At 38.6% G+C, this 20,460-nt stretch overlaps 2 protein-coding genes across 4 annotated transcripts; one reads left to right on the top strand and one right to left on the bottom strand.

Annotated features, from left to right (window-relative positions):
• The first annotated feature begins 237 nt into the window (after window positions 1-237).
• Window positions 238-2,892, top strand: LOC113526913 (trace amine-associated receptor 9). The gene has a single exon (XM_026914357.3). The coding sequence runs from the start codon at window positions 546-548 to the stop codon at window positions 1,539-1,541; it is 996 nt and encodes a 331-aa protein (XP_026770158.2). The 5' UTR covers window positions 238-545; the 3' UTR covers window positions 1,542-2,892.
• Window positions 2,893-4,697: 1,805 nt separating this feature from the next.
• Window positions 4,698-20,381, bottom strand: ndufaf6 (NADH:ubiquinone oxidoreductase complex assembly factor 6). 3 transcript variants are annotated; one of them, XM_026913502.3, is made up of 9 exons: window positions 20,016-20,352; window positions 18,002-18,105; window positions 16,684-16,806; window positions 15,969-16,025; window positions 15,526-15,628; window positions 11,902-12,035; window positions 8,746-8,847; window positions 8,173-8,229; window positions 4,698-7,347 (listed from the first exon to the last, which is right to left on the bottom strand). In XM_026913502.3, exons 2-9 carry the CDS (start codon window positions 18,020-18,022, stop codon window positions 7,219-7,221), a joined length of 726 nt encoding a protein of 241 aa, XP_026769303.3. In that variant the 5' UTR covers window positions 18,023-18,105; window positions 20,016-20,352; the 3' UTR covers window positions 4,698-7,218. The 3 variants fall into 3 exon arrangements, with proteins under 3 accessions (XP_026769303.3, XP_026769302.3, XP_053093450.1); XM_026913501.3 differs by having other exon boundaries at window positions 4,876-7,347; window positions 18,006-18,105; window positions 20,016-20,381; XM_053237475.1 differs by lacking the exons at window positions 4,698-7,347; window positions 8,173-8,229; window positions 8,746-8,847 and adding an exon at window positions 10,941-11,263 and having other exon boundaries at window positions 18,006-18,105; window positions 20,016-20,381.
• Window positions 20,382-20,460: the final 79 nt, after the last annotated feature.

Raw genomic sequence — 20,460 nt, 5'->3', positions numbered from 1 at the left:
TGCACAGAATTTCCACACAGACAGAAACCCGAGCACAGGAGGGACCCTGAAGCTGTGAGGCATCAGGAATTCTACAGATAACCCTAAAAAATGAGGAAACTGTATATTCTTACACCCAGGGAACAGGGTACACACACACACATACACACATACACCCACGCACGTCAGACTGGCATGACGTGCCAAAGCGCTCGTTCCAAACGCCATTTAAGAGCGCGCGCAGCCGTTGCACCCCGAGATGTACCTACAGGGAATTCATGTTATTCAAAAAAAGACACTTGTGGATTTTACCCGTGATCTTGGTTCCATAATTTTCCATAAAAAGACTTTCCGAAGCATGGAGATAAAAACAGCATAGTTCTCCGCAGGTTTGGGGAGAAAAACCCCCGATGCGCGTGATTTTACGCACTCCATCATGTTTTCAGCTTTCAGTTTTAGGAGCTAGCTCATTTTAGTCTCGACTTCAGACATGCTGCCCTGTTCGTGTTTCAGCTGTGTGCTTCTGGCTTTGGACTGACAGGAAGTTTACGCGCAGGAGCGCAGTGATGCTGGAGGAACGGACACCCTGCAGCATGTGCTGCTGCACTCCTCTCAACAAAATACTCATGGTCGTCTTCATGATATTACTGCTGTTTGCTATATTGTTTGGAAACTCTCTGACTTTGGCTGTGGTGCTCGGAACGAAACATTTCCACACACCACAGGGTTATCTGAAAGCCTCTTTAGCGGTGGCCGACTTGTCCGTGGGGGTTTTTGTGGTTCCTCTGTCCGTGTACGCAGAGATTTCGCTCATGCTGACGGATACAGCACCAGGCTGGACAGTGCGTAATTCCCAGCACACACCTTTCCACCCGTGCACTGTTATTGGCCCTGTGTTTGCAGGCTGCACGCTGGTTTCCATCACCACCGTTTTCCTTCTCACTATTGAGCGCAGCATTGCTGTCCTGAAACCTTTGCACAAAGATGCCGTTATTACAAGAAGACGAACAAGCATGCTGATTGTCTGTTCTTGGACAGGCAGCTTTTTCTTAGCGCTCTCCCCCCTGATTTTTAGCAAACAGATCGCCTTGGAGTATAATGCATGCAGCAGAATGTGCAACTACGCGCTAGGAGCCAAAGAGTTTCCGCGTCAGGCTTGGCATATTCTCTTACTTTTCCCAGTGTTTGATTTTACTCTCCTCGTAGGGACTGTTGTTATAAACATTGTATCCTTCACTACCATCCGCCATCACTCGAAGAAAAGAAGGCGTCTGGCTCAGGCAGGGTGCCAGAGTACATCAGGACCAAGTTTCTCCGACATTAAGGCTGCAAAAACCATCGGCGCGCTCACGCTGGTCTTCACCGCCTCCTTCACTCCTGTTGCAGTGTTTGTTGTAGGAAACGTCAGTGGAAATGAATGGTGCAGCTTCTCCTTTGTGGCTTTTTGGATTCTGGCTGCAAGCAGTTGCTGGAATGTCATCATCTACAGTGTGAGGGACCAAAAGTTCAGACTCCGAGCGCGTCAGCTTCTCGTGTTCTCGAAAATAAAGAATTCACCCTAAGAATAAGCTGTAAAACCTTGTGTCATACTGCCTTCCACACATTACACAATAATCTGCTCGCTGCACAGTGTACAGGCCTAATGCTGCAACAGGTGGCTGATATCCGCTTATCCTACACAGGGTCGCAGGGAGCCCGGAGCCCATCCCAGGAGACTCGGGGCACAAGGTGGGGGACACCCTGGACGGGGTGCCAACCCATCGCAGGGCACAATCACACACACACATACACACACACACCCATTACAGACTACAGACAATTTCACAGTCAGCCTACAGTGGAGGAAACTGGAGTACCCAGAGGAAACCCCCAAAGCACAGGGAGAACATGCAAACTCCACACACACAGGGCAGAGGCAAGAACCAGACCCCCAACCCTGGAGGTGCGAGGCAAACGTGCTAACCTCTAAGCCACTGTACCCCCAGAATCCTGACTCATATGATGGGTGAGCATTGCAGTAAGAGTTCTGATGAATCATGGCATTCTCAATCCAACAAACAAATAATTTCTAGAAAATAATGCAGGACAATCTTTACATCAAGGGTCCTCTGGTGTGTAGTACACCTATATCTCAAAGCATATCAAATTCCATACAGTATCCTTCATTTGATGAATGTAATAATATTCAGTTTTGTTCTCAGCTTGGTACATGATAGTTAGCTTTTTGTATATTATATACAGTATGTGTACATTGTTGCCTTCTTTGCACTACTTAAGTTTGTCCAAGCAAAATTAAGAATCTCACAGTTAGGCTATTGTGTTGTGCCTAGAAAAACAATGATTTTTTCCTCCCTATTGCTAACCAATGGTTATGTCTGATGGCTGATGTCTGACCAGACATTTATTTATTTACTAATATTTTCATTGTATAGGATGTATGATTATTCTATATCAATCCTGAAATTGTTTTTAATTAAAAAAAAAATTAATCTGAAAAAAACTTTCTCTAAATCATTTAACAAGGCTGTAGCTTTGGGGCATTGAATCCTAACCTATTTGTGCTAGAATTAGGATGTTTTTGATGGAGACTACAAATTTTGGTTTTCTTTACTGTAGTCCGTAAAGAAAAGGGTGACTCTGAAAGACTCTGAAAGAATGAATGTACTGATGAAGTTTCTCAGAGCCTACTGAGGAAAGCTTTTGGGGTTACCTGGAACGGTATGTTTACTTAACAGCCAGAATTTGCTGAATGCTGCTTAGTACTGACTTGGGATTTCTAGTTACCTTTGCTTTGACTCATAGCTCAACAAACTATACTGTGGTTGCTGTGCTTAACCCCAAAGTCAGCATAGGAACCATAAATGTTACAAAAACAAGTGTCTGGATGCTACTATTGTTAAGATTCCATAAAACTTGGACCTACACCATGGAAACCATGAAAACAATGTTTAAATAATCCCAGTACTGTTTAATTTCCCAGAATTAATATATTAATGTTAACTAATGTTAATATATTAATTCTGAATGTATCAATATTTCCTATAATAACAATTCAAAGGCTGATAGAGCAAAAAAAAAAAGTCACATTTTGTTTTTTGTCCTATTTTTGTATATGCATAAGGTCTCAAGGCTGAAGAACAATGGATGGGAATAACCCCTGAATGGGATGCCAGTCCTTTACAGAGTACCATGCACACACACACACACACACACACACACACACACATACACACACACTCATTATTCATTTCAATTCAATTCTATTTGTATAGCGCTTTTAGCAATGGACATTGTCACAAAGCAGCTTTACAGATGTGTACAAATTCAGAATATAAATTTATCCTAATGAGCAAGCCAGAGGCAACAGTGGTAAGGAAAAACTCCCGGAGACGATATGAGGAAGAAAACTTGAGAGGAACCAGACTCAAAAGGGAGCCTGTCCTCATCTGGGTGACATTATCACACTCATTCACACCCAGGGCAATTTAGTGTAGCCAATAAACTCACCACTCTTGGGAGATGGGAGGAAACCAACACAGACACAGAGAGAACATGCGAAACTCTACACAGACAGTAACCTGAGCTCTTGATTATACTGACCCAAGGACATATACAGTATTTTGCTTCAGCTTGTAGGAGACGGTTATGTGGTATAATCAGCTCCTGTACATTTTGGATTAAGTATCATTGTAGGACTAGTTTAAGATATTTAGGAGTATAAATCAAAGCAGCATTCAAATAAAGGAGAAACAGTGAAAAGAGGCAATGTTATTGGTGTTGAACTGAGAGAGGAGCAAAGCTGAATATGTGAAAAGGTGGAAATAGAAAAGAGGCACCCAGAAACACTGCACAGAAACACAATCGCTTGCCTTATGAACAAGGGTTGCTATGAACCCATACTGGCACTGCATTAGCTTTTGCTGATCTCATATCTCATTCACACAAATGGTGTGTGTAAGTGTGTGTACACTTCAGTAAGCTGTGTTTAGAGTGTGTAATGTGTCAAGGCCATCATTTTCTCATGAAGGCTGGAAAAAGCTATGACTACAGTCCTGCTGGACTTTGAGTTGTTGTGGCGTGTACAATCAGGCATCTCACACACACACACACACACACACACACACACACACACACACACACTTTGGAATAAAGGTTGAATCACTTGGATTCTCACATTAAATGTTCAATCAAGTCTACTAAGTTATAACAAGAAGATTTAATTGCACTTTAACAGAAAGCTTACCTCTCTTGGTGTTATTGTTCTTTCAAAACCTTGCCAGATGTCTCTATTTACTCTGAATTGTATCCTCTAGAAATATAATTATATGCATCTGTACCTTGCTGATTGTAATTGTTCAAAGTACACCGCATCATTTCATCCTGGCACAATGCAGTACAAAGACAGTTTAAGCATTGGTCCTGAGCTGTCAGACTTTAATATGGGACTCTTTTTTTCAAATCCTTTGCAATATGTGTGTAAATGATGATAATATATTCATGTGTCCTAATAAAGCTTAGTAAATGTACAATAATACAGACTAAATGTGGGTAAGCTGTAATTTTATTTGAATACTCTATTGAATGTCAATAAAGTCTTAGAAAAACTGTAAATTAAATCTGTTTCTCTACAGGCTTCACATAACATTAGACACTTCAACCACAAAATATCTGCCCTTAGAGCTCACGAACCATGCTCACGCACAGCAAACAGTTTCCTCACAGACCTTTTCTGGCCCAGCGTGTGGTCCAGAATCTCATTAATCCAAAATCCACCCTGAGCAATTTGCATATTAATCTGTATAATTAACATGGTCTTCAATGGCATCTGAGATTTATTTTGTAATGAATTAGAGTTGACATTTGTAGTTTATCTCGTGTCGTCTTTACCTAAAAAGAGCGATGCAGCAGCTTTAGTTTACACAGTAGTCCTTTAGTTTATCCAGATCTCTTATCTCCTGCAGAATGCCACGAATTTGAAAATTAAAAAATTAAAAAGTTATACTGTGTGCTGAAACATCGGCAAGACTGTGGTTTCTGGAATACATTTACAGTTTGTGTGGAAATTATTTTAGAGACAGACATCCATTATCTGTTAGCTACATAACCCTCTTGGCTCCAAGGCAGTACTAAAGAAGCATGTTGTACGTCTTGGATGACTGATTATGTTTTGTGTAGGTGTTTGATTTTTCACCAAGCTGTTCTAATTACTAGGCTACAGCTAATGTCTTGCAATAGATGAAGCCTGGAGCCTGGTTTTATAACTTCATTGCAGCACTGGAGTTCATTCAAGTTCTCCAGACCACATCACTACTGTCCTGGTTATACAGGAAACATGGTCTTGCTTAAGATAATCACTTGTGGCAGGACATCAAATTGGGGCAAATTGTTGCCTGAGGTCCACCAGGTGCAATCAGAACTGCCCTTATACTTACTGCAAAATGGCCGGGCAGAGCACTATGCATCACAGCACTCCCGCAATGACTAGTGAGAGTGCAGTCAATGTCAGTGACAGTTTTCAGTAAGTGAAGTAAATGGAACATATAACAGGAAAAAAAGGGAGAGAAAAGATAAATCAAAAAAGTCCAAAATAAAAGGCCATGTTTCATCACAGGATAAAGGTTGTCAGTCAGAATAACTTATCGATTTACCGTGATCCTTCACTCTAAAGTGCAGGCTCTCAACTCCCTCTCTGGAGAACCCCCTGTCCTGCATGTTTTACTGCCCTTCCTGCTCTAACACACCTGATTCAACTAATCAGCTAAAGAAAAAACCTTCCTAAGTTGAAGTGGTGTAAGGGAAAACAATAAAATGCGCAGGACAGGGAGTACTGCAGGAACAGTGATGGGAAGCTGTATACTAAGAGGACTCAAGTGGAATCAAACCATGGCAGCAAAATATTTCCCACAACATAACAGAGCCAGAGAATCTCTTCAGCATAGTGATCAAGTGTTCAGTCCCGTACCGTTCTCTTGGTGTATACCACATATGCACTCGACTACTAAGTTGCTTCATCTGACCATCGCTTTTTTCCCCCACACCTCTGTAGTCCAGTGCACTTAATAAACTGGTTTAAGTTCATCAAAAGCAACGTCATTAATGTATTAGTCCATTCCTTCTTTTCTGACACTTATTTTAAGCATTTCCATTTTTTTTTTCAAATTTCCTAATTACTTTTTGAATTTTGGGGTAATCCTTATCTTCCATATTTTCTAATTACAATAGAGAACTAATTGGGAGTAAGCTGAATCGAATCATACTCAAACATTTTGTGCGTAATGTTTTGAAGCTTGAAAGGCAGAGACAAAAAGCAGCACCACAGCTACACAAAGGAGTGGGCTGATAATCAAGTACAAGACAAATTGGAACAGGACACACTAAATGTGCTTTTATTTATCTGCTCTGAGTGCCATCTTCAGCGAGTCTGCAGCATGCCGTGCTACTGCAGTGACTGCAGCCAATCACCATGACAGCGTTCAGCTTCTACAGTGCTACACGCTGAAACCAAGCCATCTGAAACCCATGGACAAAACCTGCAGTTGCTTAAAAATGTTATTCAGTGCACATCTGACTCACACTGGTTCCTTTTAATTCTCAGATAATACACTTTTTAGATATTCACTATATACAAAAATAAGACTTTGTGTCATTTTATGGCTGTGTCCTCTATTTAGAGCAAGGTGTTTGTGTGTGTGTGTGTGTGTGAATTTTAAAAAGGTAAATTATTCATTCTATTCATGCTTCAAGTTAAATAAATAATTAAAAAAAGCTGCTAGACTATCATTCTGAAAGCTTATTCAACACATTAGACAACAAATCAAAAGAAAAACACAGACAACTCAAAATTTCCAAACCTGTTTTCATTGCATACAAACTATGCATAATTTCTCGGAGGTGCATGAACTTTGGAGTTTCCTGTGTACTGCATAATTTAGATTAAAAAGTTTTGTGTTGAATATCAAACACCTAATTTACACAGACAGGGCAGACACAGTGCTGTACGTTATTATCCTGTTTCATTACTGATACTGATTTGGATTTGTAATGTAAAAGTTCTTTCCAATGCCTAACATGTTTTGAAGAAAATACTGCATACAATCAGAAAAAGTGGATTTTTTTTTTTTACATAAGTGTTTTACATCTATATAGATATTTCCTGCAACACAGGGAGTTAGTACTTGGATTGGCAGTTGTAATAAGAATATAACCGTATAAATTAGAGGAGCTATTTCTGACAAAACATCAGTATTTTTTCTTCCATGATCGGAAATAAAGTTGAATTGGTATCAGTGGATTCCTCCTCTGAAGACAGGGATGGAAAACATCGAAGTCTACTTTCCTCACTCTCTCCAGATAATCATCAATAGCAACCTGAAATGTACACACACGCACACACACACACACACACACACACACACACACACACACAGCAACAGTTCAATATACCATTAAACGACAAGTTTATCCAATAATTATTTGTTCAATGCTCAGTTAATTTTTAATGTCATTTATTTTTAGTCAATATTTAAATCCTGATTAAGTCCATTAACACAGCATTGGGCTATAGCAAATATGAAAGATCACCATTTTAGTCCCTACACCACATGATGACCTGAATTCCCTACTATTTCCACTATTCCATATTGGATTTTAATGTTTAGCCAGATATTCCTGACAGAAAATAATCAATCATCTATATGCAGAACTGTTTCCTTAAGTCCTCTGTCTTTATATCAAATGGCACAATCAATCTTTTTTGCACTTAAAAAAATAACATTACGATCACCAAGATACCTTAAAAGTAATTGACAGTAAAATGAACTTTTAAATATAAGAGGTGAAAATAGGAAGTAATTTTGTGAAAATTAGAAAGAAGAAAAAAAATCATGGTTATTTTTTTTTGTAATGCCCCTTACTGGTCAGAACATCAAAGCTTTATGAAGCTTGTTGCCTTGGGGACAGAAAATTATCTCTCTGGCGTCTGTCGTCTCCCCCACTTTACTGCCTGAACCCTGAGCTTTTCTACTGGAGGCTTGAGAAAGAACCACTATAATAAAGGAATAACTCTGTGTCATGCCATCGCTTAGACGCGTAATTAGATGCAGAGCCAGACATGTGAGGTTACGATGAATTGCACTCTCTATCATCAGGTAAGCAGTAGTACAAGGCAGATACAGAGGAGATGAAATCACTTACCGTTTGCAGGAAAGCAGGCATGGCGGCGTCTGGAACATTTTTACTGAATGATCTCGCCTGTATAAAAACATAATAAACATGATTATTGATGGGTAAATCGATCATGTGTCAAGCATCTAATGTAAGAGATCTACAAAAGACATATGCTGATGCCGATTTTTTTGTGAAGCCTGAACAGCATCTCAATCATACTACTTATTACTTAATTAGATTAGATTAATGCAGCTCATACATTCTACCCGAATATGCAGGACAGAAATTTCGATTTTTGTCATTTTGTCATTTTCAAATGCATATAATCACAGCATGGAGAAACAATAATTCAGGACTAATTAGTAATCAGGAAGGACTAAATTTTCTCATATATGCATTTGAGTGATTCAAACATTAAATAATTATATGCATTTTATTTTTAGGAATGCATTTTAGCAGTAAATCTCCAAATAAAATACCCATAAATCATTTGAGTAAATGCAAAATGACACCAAACATTGAGAGGAAACAATCTGTCCAAGCCAAATAAATAAATAAAGAAAGAAAGAAAATAAAATGAAGATGTGAAAGTACACTTACATGTTGGAGATGAACATGTGCTTGACTGGCAATGTCATACACAACATCCCTGACATTCTGCTCCCTGCTGCCACGGATGAAGTCCTCCTGAGAGGCGCCGTGCTGGGAAAGAGATCAGAGATCTTAGGCTCAGTCAGATTCAATCGCCAGTCACAGCTAATGATACAAACACACCTGTAGCAGACGCAGTGCACTTAATAGATTTAGATATTGTGTATTTCCTAATTCTTAATCCAACACCTCTAACTGCATATAGAACTGTGCTTTACACACTTCAGCTCCACAACATAACAAAAAAAAAAAAAAAAGTCGTCTGATACTGTAACTTTCAATATCATTGTATTAGATACATTTAGGAAAAAACTGGATTTATGCCACTTCAGTCTCTACAGTGTAGCCATACGAATTCAATTTATTAGTCACTTAGAGACAGAAGTCCTGACCTTTACTGTTAATGCAACAACATTACCACAAAGAACTCCCTGAAGTCTCACTAATCCTTTAATCTCACAATGAAATGAGCACTACACACAGACACACACAAATCCTTCTGATAAGTTTTAGTAAACAGGTAACTAGGCAATTAAACCCTAATTGAACGCTAAAGCCTTAAATCTACCAGGCTGTCCTTTAACCTAAAAAAAAAAAAAAAATGTATCCCTTCAACTCATTCATTCATTGCTTTAGAAATCTATCTTAAAAATAGTGACTGAATTTTAAATTAAAAAGAATAAAAATTTTAAATTAAAAAGAATAAAAAATGTGTAAATAAAAGAGTAAATAAACAAACAAAAACAGATAAATAACCAACCTATACTGATATTAAAATTTCATTCCAATACAAAAGATGAAGCAATGCATACACACGCACATCGTGTTGCAACAGCGGCCCCTGCAGTCTGGATTACATCGCCTCAAACAAACAAACAAACAAACAAACAAACAAAAATACAGCACTCACTAATATCTCATCTATGAAGGACCACACCTGCACAGATGACCTGAAATATTCTTTCTGACCATCAGCTAAATCCTTCAGTCTGGTTTACAGCATGTCCATATTTCTACAACAGATGATCCAAAACACAGACCATCAGTGTGGGCTGAACTGACCAGTTCCATAAAACTCTGGATCAGTCCCATGTACAGAATCTGGTGTGTGTTACCCACTCGAGGACTGTGTGCTGACGTTGTTCACAGCTGCAATGTCTGAATTCCTTCCGTATTCACCATAAAATACATAATTTGGGTGCCATTTCCTGGATAGTACTCTATGTTAATACCCATAGTGCACTGTAAATCCAGCGTACAACTGATACACGCTACGTCTGTTCTAAAGCACCACACTGCATAGTGATACTCGTCTGGAGCACGCACCTTTGTATATAAAGGTAAATAAATGTTTAATATCACTAAGGCCAACAGGTCCAAAAGCCAGACACCACCATTTTGTTTTCAATGAAATGGCCATTCAGTATTTATTGATCATTATTTGATGGTAAACAATAAAGATGGGAAAATGTAAAGTGCAGTAATTTCATTTTCAGTCAAACAAGCACGCAGTACTTATTTATGCAGTTCAATATTACAAATAAAATATTTACAGTTTTTGTACTGTTTTTACTTTGTGAGTTTCTGTTAAATATTTTTTCCTGATCATTATCGATCTTGGTCACAAAGTTCCTCAACAAAAAGTAAAAACAGTATGAAATCTGTAAAATATGCACTGTACACCAAAGGGTGGTCTCGGATGTCTGGACAGTATTGTACATGTTACAGAAAATCACTTTTAATACTTAGATTTTTTATGGTTTCAGTAAGCTAGGCAAATTGTAATGCTCTGTTTATTTATGTATAAGCGAGTCACGGGTAAATTGTTGCTGGAGCACCCACTAATCAGTGCTGTCTGAATTCAGTCCAGTCCAATTCAGTCTCCTTTACTGCTGCCACATGTACACTATGGTGCTCGATATAGTACAGTCTATACAGTACATATTAAATGAGTGAGGTGGGGGTGGGGGAATTATTTCAGATGAAGTGAGGGAAAGCCTGGAAAAACCTTTCCCATGGTAACATGTTGAGCATTTAGTAGTCATATACAGTCAGGTCCATAAGTATTTGGACAGTGACAGTTTTCATAGTTTTGCTTCTGTACACCACCGTGATGGATTTTAAAAGAAGCAGTCAAGATGTGATTGAAGTGTAGACTTTCAGCTTTAATTCAAAGGGTTTAACAAAAATATTGCATTAACCGTTCAGGGATTACAGCCATTTTTTTTTTTTTACAAAAGTCCCTCAATTTTCACAGGCTCAAAAGTAATTGGACAAACTAACGATCATAAATATAAGGATTACTTTCAATACTTGGATGCAAATCCTTTGCAGTCAATGACTGAAGTCTGGAACCCATAGACATCACCAAATGCTGAGTTTCCTTCCTTGTGATGCTTTTCCAGACCTTTACTGCAGCCGCCTTCAGTTGCTGCTTGTTTGTGGGTCTTTCTGCCTTCAGTTTTGTCTTCAGTAAGTGAAAAACATGCTCAACTGTATAACCTTTATTATTAAATGTAGCATTTTTCTGAAAACTACAGGTCTTCTTGAATGGAAACATGTTTCTATTATGCATATTTTTCAATCAATTAAAAGTTATAGCATTTTAAAGTCTGGTCACTACCAAAATTAAAGGTTTCATTCTGAATAAAGTGCATGAGCATCAAAGACAATTTGATATCTGATTACAACCTAAACTGATTACGCATGTCTGTTTCGCTATGACATGTTGCTACCCAACAACTTGACGAAAGCCAGAAATCTTCCTTATATAGACATCTTCAAGCAGACTGACTGTTACCACCATGTTCATGAAACTGACTCCTTACCCAGCATGAAGTTTATAGGCAGACAGCCATATTAGAGGTAGGTTAGAAAGGCAGAAAAATAACATAATTTGGTGAAAACCCAATTTCTGTCATTTTTTGACTGTTTGCTATAACTCAGTCACAGCAAAATCCAACAGGTTTTCCCAGACCGTCACACATTTTTGCTCTTTGCTGAATACCTGGTTTGATGAAAGGCTACGACAATAACATGATATTATCATAAAGGATAAGCTGAAAGATCATCAGCTTCACGAGACAGATATTTTATGATACTCACCAGCATGCAGATGTCCATGGGGAGATAGACTCTGCGTTTCTGGCTGTGGTACGGTGTGGCTCGCAGACACGTCACAATCCCTTGTGCTTTACCAATATGGCTGGCAGCATGATCTGCGTGGACATCTTTCACTCCTTTACAAACACATGCAAGAGTATTAAGCAATTCCTCTTACTTACTCTTTCCTGATGGGATTATGTGGTATACGTACATCTTATAACTACACATTTTAGTCAGTAAAAAGTAGTTTTTTACATTTTTTTATTTCTCTCTGAAAGAAATAAAAATACACATTTGAAGTTTAATTTTCAAACACATTTGACTGAAGAATTCATGAAATTGTTCTACAAAAATGTGTTGCAAAAACATGTAGAAACGGGCCAATAATCACCCTCAGACTTCCACTACGAGTGAAATTTTGAGTAAATGGGATTTTTGTTTCTCTCCATACAGGGCTGTGTATAGAAATTCTTGTCCATGGAAGCACACACACAGGATCGTTTCTAGCTACAAATGGTATACATGGTCACCACATATGGCTCCCAAACCACCAGGGGGCCCCATAAGAATATATAGTTTATAAAAATCCTTCAAAGTGTAAAAGTCACTTAGGGCCCCCAAAAATTCAGAAACAGCTCTTCACACATATGCGGCAGACGCAGTAGATAAAGATTGTGTTGAAAACCTAAAAAGCAGTGCATTTTATGATGAAGTCTTCAACAGCATTTTAAAGAGAGGTCACTTTTGTCATAAATCATTTATATTACCAGTTAACAATGACCATTTATAATTTCATTTTTCTTCAACCAATAAAAGACTGAATGTACTGAATAAATGTATTATAATATACATGGTGTGTATAGAGACTTTTGGGACACCCTTAGACTGTACCATCTCAGTGGGGTGCATATAGCACTAAGTGCACTGGGTATAAGAGGTGTAGAATTTCTAATTGCTAAACAAAGTTTTTAAGGTTACAAAAAAAGGACACCTCTTTTAAAAGTAACTATGCGTGTACTTTAAAAAATAAGAGGTGAAAAAGGCAGCAATTAGAATTTGCTGAAATTAGAAAGAAGACGAGAATCACTGTGATGGTTCTTGAATGTTTTTAGTAATGCCCTTTGCTGATCAGAGCATTAAAGCTTTATGAAGCTTGTTGCCTTTGGGACAGAAAATTATCACTCTGTCTCTCTGCTTTTGCCATCTTCCCCACTTTACTGCCTGAACTCTGAGCTTTTCTACTGGAGGCTTAAGAAGGAACCACTATAATAAAATAATAACTCTGTGTCATGCCATCGCTTAGACGCGTAATTACATGGAGAGCCAGACATGTGAGGTTAAAAGGAAACTCTGCCTCAGCTGAGCACAAATTTAAGGCATTTGAGTGTGTGTGTGTGTATTTGTGTGTGTGTGTGTGTGTGTGTGTGTGTGTGTGTGTCTTTGAGTCTGAATACAGTCCAAAGAGAACATGTTTCGGAAGCTAACTGAATTTGATTTTTTTTTTTATCTGAATTATTTTTAAGAGACAATCCCAAGTTTGAACAAAGCTGTAACATCCACCACTCACACTGCTCAGAGGATATCAGACTGCCTTGCTTACACATCTTCCTAGATGAAGATTAATCATATGAAACTCAACCCTGACAAAACTGAACTCATATACCTAACACAGGATAACTTCGCACTGTGAATAACTCCGCCCATCAATCTCCACAGACACCGTCCCTGTCCATCTGATGTAGAGCTAGGAATAACGGTGGGATTTTTAATTGATTGTCTTAACACTAATCACACTGCATCAACCACCAGATCCAACAGATTTCATTAGAACATCAGAACAACACAAAGTTTCTGACCGCAGAATCTGCCCAACTGCTTTTACATTCAGAATCAGAGGCAGCTCTTTCAAACATTCACTAAACTGGGGAAAGATTAGGTTTATGCAAACCAGGTTTGGAATCTTGGGACTAGGTGAATGGGAGGCTCACATGCAATCAGAAGCCGATATATTACAGGAAAAGACAGATAACACATTTTGAGGCAGGACTGAATGGTTGATCAGTAAGAGGCTCTCTTTATCTGATTAACTCCATTAAAATACTCATTATTCACAAGTAGGTACACTTGTAATAGGTAAAGACACTATAGCATTTTAGCTGTTTCAGAATCCTGGATTGTAGATTTATTTATTATAAATCTCATTTAATTCATACATCATACTTCATTTGATTTGATATACACCAATCAGCCATAACATTAAAACCATCTGTCTATTGCGTAGGTCCCCCTTGTGCTGCCAAACCAGCCCTGAACTGCCGAGGCATGGACTCCATTAAGTCCTGTATGATGCGAGGTGGGGCCTCCATGGATTGGACTTGTTTGTCCAGCACATCCCACAGATGCTTGATCAGATTGAGATCTGGGGAATTTGGAGGCCAAGTCGACACCTTGAACTCTTTGTCACGTTCCTCAAACCAATCTTGAACAATTTCTGCAGTGTGGCAGGGCGCATTATCGTGCTGAAAGAGGCCACTGCCATTAGAGAATACTGTTGCCATGAAGGGGTGTACTTGGTCTGCAACAATGTTTAGGTAGGTGGTACGTGTCAAAGTAACATCCTCATGAATGCCAGGACCCAAGTTTTCCCAGCAGAACATTGTCCAAAGCATCACACTGCCTCCACCAGCCTGCCTTCTTCCCATAGTGCATCCTAGTGCCATCTCTTCCCCAGATCCACATGATGTAAAAGAACCATAAGACCAGGCCACCTTCTTCCATTGCTCCATGGACCAGTTCTGATGCTCATGTGCCCGTTGCAGGTGCTTTCGGCAGTGGACAGGGTTCAGCATGGGCAGTCTGACTGGTCTGTGGCTACACAGCCCCATACGCAGCAAGCTGCGATGCACTGTGTGTTCTGATACCTTTCTATCATAGCCAGCATTAACTTTCTCAGCAATTTGTGCTACAGCAGTTGTTTATTCTGAAATTTGTCTAAGCCCACAATACATACACATGTCCTCAGCTGGGCCACCCTGGTAATGACTTTGTTAATGACCCCTCTTGGGAAACAAAAAAACCCTAGAACTGCTCCTGTTCAGCAGGCATGCTGCAGCATTGGAAAGTTCTCTCATCGGACACCCCCAGCTGAGGTCACTCCACTGGCTTCCTGTTGCAGAAAGAATTCAAAACTCTTGTCTTGGCATTCCAGGCATCAAAGAGATCTGCAGCACACTATCCATGTAGTCTGGTTCAAAACTACACACCTTCACATCAGCTCAGATCTTCAACCTCAGGGAGACTGACATTCTGTGATGTCTAAACAACGCTGCTTCAGTGTGCTGCGATGGAACAAGCTTCTACATTCATGTGTCTCTATTCCTCCCTCCAAAGTCTAGAGACCTTCCTCTTCAGGTACCACCTGGAATCACACCTTAATTTCTCTGCAATTACCTTGCATTCTGTCTTACTTATTGTTTTTTTTTATTTATAGCATTATTATTTATGCACTTGGATTTAAAATTGTCTTTTATCACCATGTACACCACTCAAGCACTTTTACTTCTTTTCAGCTAAGAAACTCTTTCTGTACTGTACAGGAGAGCTCAAAGACAAAGGCAGACTCACCTAAAGTCTCTAGCAGGAGGTAGAGGAGGGACGACTGGGTGTTCTCTGCGTACGCCTCCAGCTCCTGAAGATTCCTGTATGCTCGGTCCTCCATATCCTTTTCCTACAAAAAGCAACATTATCAGTTCTTTATTACTGAATAATATAATATAATACACACCAGGATATGTAAGTAACGGCTCTTGGTTTCTCTTTTAAACATACACTGAACGGATGAAATGGTGGAAGGACATGTGTCTATGCTGGCCAATGCATACATTTAAATGGGAATTCATTTCAAATTACATGGCTTGGACACACTCACAGATGTATACTTTATATTGAAATTAGACAAAAAAAATATCTTGAGCACATTGCTGATTCTACATCACATTAAATGTATTGTATTGTATTGTACTCTATTGTAAATTAACCCAAAGCTGACACTAAAAGGCAGAACGTACTCTTTCATCTATGATTCTCAGCAGCCATCTTCTCGTCAGTTTGTGTTTCCTCACTGCCTGCAAAGACAAACACCAATTTACATTACTGAATCCCTTTTCCATTTTTTAAATTACCTTTAAAGTATACAGAGTTAACTAGAGGAGCCAACCGAAAAGTGAGATCATGGATATGGAAGAGGGCAGATAGTGCTTTCCTCCAAGTGTTATACTGCCCTGTGATGCAACATAAGCAGAAGTTTGAAAAGAGTCTGGCTTCATGTGTTTCAGAGGAAGTACGTGTTTGCTCCACCCTCCCCAGTTGGTAGTTGGGGAGGAAATAGGGGAGGGGGGAAAAGAAAAAAAAAAACAACACAATATTTTTACAATGTTCATTTGTTCATCTTCAGTAAATGCTGTATCCATCTAAAATTCCTGTGGGTGGATACGTGCAAAAAATAACTGCAGGAGCGGCAGGATTGGTAAGAATTCCTTCAGGAGCGGGCGGGAACAAGATAAAAAAAAATAAAATAAAAATCACGAGCACACCTCTGGAAGCAACTGCATTAAACCAGATGGCTTTAAATGTTTCCAGATTTAAATTCCAAATGCATTCAATTCACTAAATAATCTTGTGTCAAAAATGTAAGCATAAAAAAAATAATTTGGTAAAGAAGCAAAAAAATTCTGAGCATTTCACGACATTATTTAAACACTTTATACGTTGAGTGAAACTGACCCTCCACAACTCTGCACTAACGGGCTGCACCGGAGGCTCGTCTCTGTAAATGTCCTCCACTGCTGACTTCCAGAAGTGCATTCGCATTAGACCAAGGTTCTTCTGAGACACAGAGTCCTTCACCTACACATAAACAAAACATCATTCAGTTCATCATGGTGTGCTGCCTATAATCAAATATACACACATTCACACAGTAAGGTCTACAGTACAGACGTGCCACGCTCGCTTTGCCTTAATAACTCACAAAGTAAACAAGCTATGAAGATGAAACTTAGTATATTTATCTAATTTTTGATGTAGAATCAGAACTGATGTATCTGTAATGATTTATATGATAAATGGCAAAAAAAACAATGTCTGGGTAACCCACATTTGACCCCCGAGAACCCTACTGCTGTCAACCTGTAGCAAACTACAAGCTCAATAAGGTATTTAACGTGCTCCAAAATCTAATAGAAAGCCTTCCCAGAAGAGTGGAAGTTATTATAACAGCAAAGCGAGGCTAAATATGCAACGGGATGTTCAAAAAGCACATATAAGTGTGATGGTCAGGTGTAAACTTTAGCCATATAGTGCATCATGAAGCCACTGAAGGTTTTGTTACCAGATTTAAAGCTTGTGCAGCAAAACAATATATGAATGGATTGAATTGATGGAATTGGAGGTGCTGTAAAACAGATAGCTAAATGTCTCAAAGTTTGTAGGGGGGGTCAAAGTGTTTTTTTATCAATGAAATCATTACATACATGCCAATTTTTGATGTTGATTCTACATCAGACATTACAGAAACATAGCATGTACACTTTGAGAGTTATTTAAAAAAAAAAAAAAAAGGGGGCGTGGCATATCGCAATGCACGTCTGTGCCGAATTTTAAAATGGCTGCCATGTAAGGAGCCAGAGATGAATCAGAGTTTTTAAAGGATTCAGAGATTTTTAAACAAGAGATTTTTCACCACCTCTTTTTGCTAATCAACAGTGGATCTGCTAAACAAACTGTGCTGGCTCATTTTTAGAGTCTCTGAAATAAGACCAGGTTTAAGTTTATCAGCTCTGCTACAGTAGTTTTGTGTGCTATGTTATGTCCTGTGAAATACATCTGGTCCATCAACTGAAAATCCATGGCCTAGGAAGATGTCACTGAAAATTCACTAAGTTCAATAAGCACTAATCCCAAACACCAGATCATATTCATTCCCTTCGAGTTTAAAGAACTGCTCTTCCTGCTTGGCCATATGTGTTTAAACACGTATAATAATATTAAAAATATGTTTAATTCTAGATGTTTGTACACAAGCGTCAGTTATTATAAATACCTGCCTGTGCCAGTTCCACATTAAAAGCCCTCAGTGCCAAGGAGGAGCGACGAGCCGCCACAGGAAGAAGCAAAGAACTCACAAACCCTTCATAGTCTCGCAATCTGTCAGTGAGAACATAAAGATCTGTTATTCACTATTGTATCTGCATTTCAGCATTACACTGGTATAGTAACAAGCTGAAACATTACAAACACATTGCACCATAAACTTGTCTGTATTGTAGGGACAGTAAGATGTGGACGAATTCTGCTAACAAATACACTTAAGGTAAATGTATGAAAGATTTCAGGGAAACTACTTGATTTCAGAAATCCAATTTCTGAATCACTCGCCTTAGCGTGCATTGCTCTACCACTGGCAGAGCACATTTTAAAAACTTCTGAATGCAAATGTTTTATTCATGCTTGCCATGCAGAGGAGGATTTTTAAGATTTGCTGAAGTCACATCCCTCTCAAACTTACTGCAGCACAGACATCTGGTCTTTCATTTGCATTGAGTTTATATACAGTGTAATTGACAAAGAATGTAATTGTAATGTATTTTATTAGTGTAGCACATCTAATAATAGACATTATCACAAACTTTGCAGTAGCTTAAGGAACTAGCTAAGTATGGAGAACAGCGAGCAGTTTAGCGAAAGCGTTTTTCACATGTGGAGGAATTCTCACGGACGCCTTCACCCACACCTCTCGACTTTAAGGATTATATTCCAATCGAGATGCCACGTGTTTTTGGAGTTATGCACAGGTGATCATATTGGCAAATGACATCTCTGGTTAATGGCTAAACTTTAATAAAATGTAAATAAATTGAGTCCTTAATTTAATTGATTTTAAGATTATGCGACTTCACAAGCTCGCATAACCACTAACTTCCTGATTCCTCCCGCTTCCAAATGAATAAACTCCAATCAATTTTTTCTCAACCAAAGGATGGTGCTGGAAGCCTGATCACTAGAACACACTGATAAACCATGTCACTACTGTAGAGTAAGACACGCCCCTGTGGGCGGGAAATACTGTGTACATTCTAGACAGCATTTAATTGGATGAACACAAAACTAGTACACGATGAATGATCAAAAAAATTTAATTGCTTTCTATGTATCTCTCACTGTGGGACAAAAAAAAAAAAAAAAATCCATGGGGTGGAGTCAGACCTGATCCAGCTCCTCCTACCTGGGCAGAGTCGGGGCAAAAGTCCAGGGGATGGAGATAACTTTGTGTGTTGCAGGCAAGATAAGTGTGTTTAATGTGTTGTTTTGTGTTGTACATCATTGTGTGGATTAAGGTTAGGGTTATAGGAGGAGTTGGATCAGATCCAGCTCCACCCCGTGGACTTTTGGTTCTGCATCGAGCACTGTCTTTCATTTTCCCAGAAATAATAAACTATAAAATTAAAATTAAAAAAGAAAATGCCTGAAAGAAAGATACAAAAAATCTCTGAAACACTGATTTTTTATTTCAGAAGCACTTTAACAGCAAATAAGTTGATGTGGATGTAAAATAGATAGATAGATAGATAGATAAAAACAACAACAACAAGAACAATAATAATAATAATAATAATAATAACAACAACAATAATTTGAAAAAAAAAGCAAGACATATTCTTGTGTTTTTCCCTTGAAAGAGAGGAAGGCTTAGCCCTGATTTTCAATAACCTGACTCAAAAATAAATAAATAAATTAATAATAATAATAATAATAACAATGATAACAACAAGAATAATAATAATAACAACAATAATAATGATAATAATGATGATAGCAATAATAATAATAATAATAATAATAATAATACTTTTTTTTTTTAAAGCAAGACATATTCTTGTGTTTTTCCTTTGAGAGAGAGGAAGGCTTAGCTAGTATTCAATAACATGACTCAAGACATCAGCTAATTTATTATAATCCAGATATTGTTCTAGCAGGGTTACAGCAGAGGAAACAGCCAGATGTGCACTGCATTTTCAGGATGAGGATCAGGACTGTCTGATTGCACTAGTGCTTACCTTACAACATCAATACAGTACTTCTCGTCGTGCTGCGAGGCAGAATGTGCTGCTGCTCTCAAGCACATGACCTCTGTCCGTGTCTGAGAACACACAACATGTGGAAATATTTTACTACAAAATAAACTCCTAGTGTTTAAAAGTCCACATTTTATTCGGACACCCGGTGCCATATTAATACACACGCCAGCAGACATACTGCTCCCCTTCACTTCACATTTAACCTGGTGCACCCGATTTCACTTCCCCAAAAATCACACCTCTGTTGTTCGTTCCGCCTGTTAAAAGCTGTTTAAGGAAAAATTATATTACTGTAAGATACTTTATTATGCAACATATTTTTGTTACAGATTGATTATGATTTAGGAATACAAAGCTACACGGTAATATCTGATTGTTTTAATAGTTGTTGTTATAGTGTAGCGCATGATTCAAGTCACATGAC

This window comes from Pangasianodon hypophthalmus, chromosome 1 (assembly GCF_027358585.1).
Source record: "Pangasianodon hypophthalmus isolate fPanHyp1 chromosome 1, fPanHyp1.pri, whole genome shotgun sequence".
Lineage (NCBI taxonomy): Eukaryota > Metazoa > Chordata > Actinopteri > Siluriformes > Pangasiidae > Pangasianodon > Pangasianodon hypophthalmus.
Note: the sequence above shows the minus strand (reverse complement) of the source record. Positions and strands in the feature narration are given on the sequence as shown.

Coding starts and splice junctions, on each gene's coding strand:
- LOC113526913 (XM_026914357.3), top strand. CDS start 546: ATGCTGGAGGAACGGACACCCTGCAGCATGTGCTGCTGCACTCCTCTC.
- ndufaf6 (XM_026913501.3), bottom strand. CDS start 20,212: ATGTCTGCTGGCGTGTGTATTAATATGGCACCGGGTGTCCGAATAAAA. Junction 18,106..20,015: donor TACTGTATTGATGTTGTAAG/GTAAGCACTAGT, acceptor TCTCACTGACAG/ATTGCGAGACTATGAAGGGT. Junction 12,036..15,525: donor CCTCCTGCTAGAGACTTTAG/GTGAGTCTGCCT, acceptor GTGTTTGTAAAG/GAGTGAAAGATGTCCACGCA.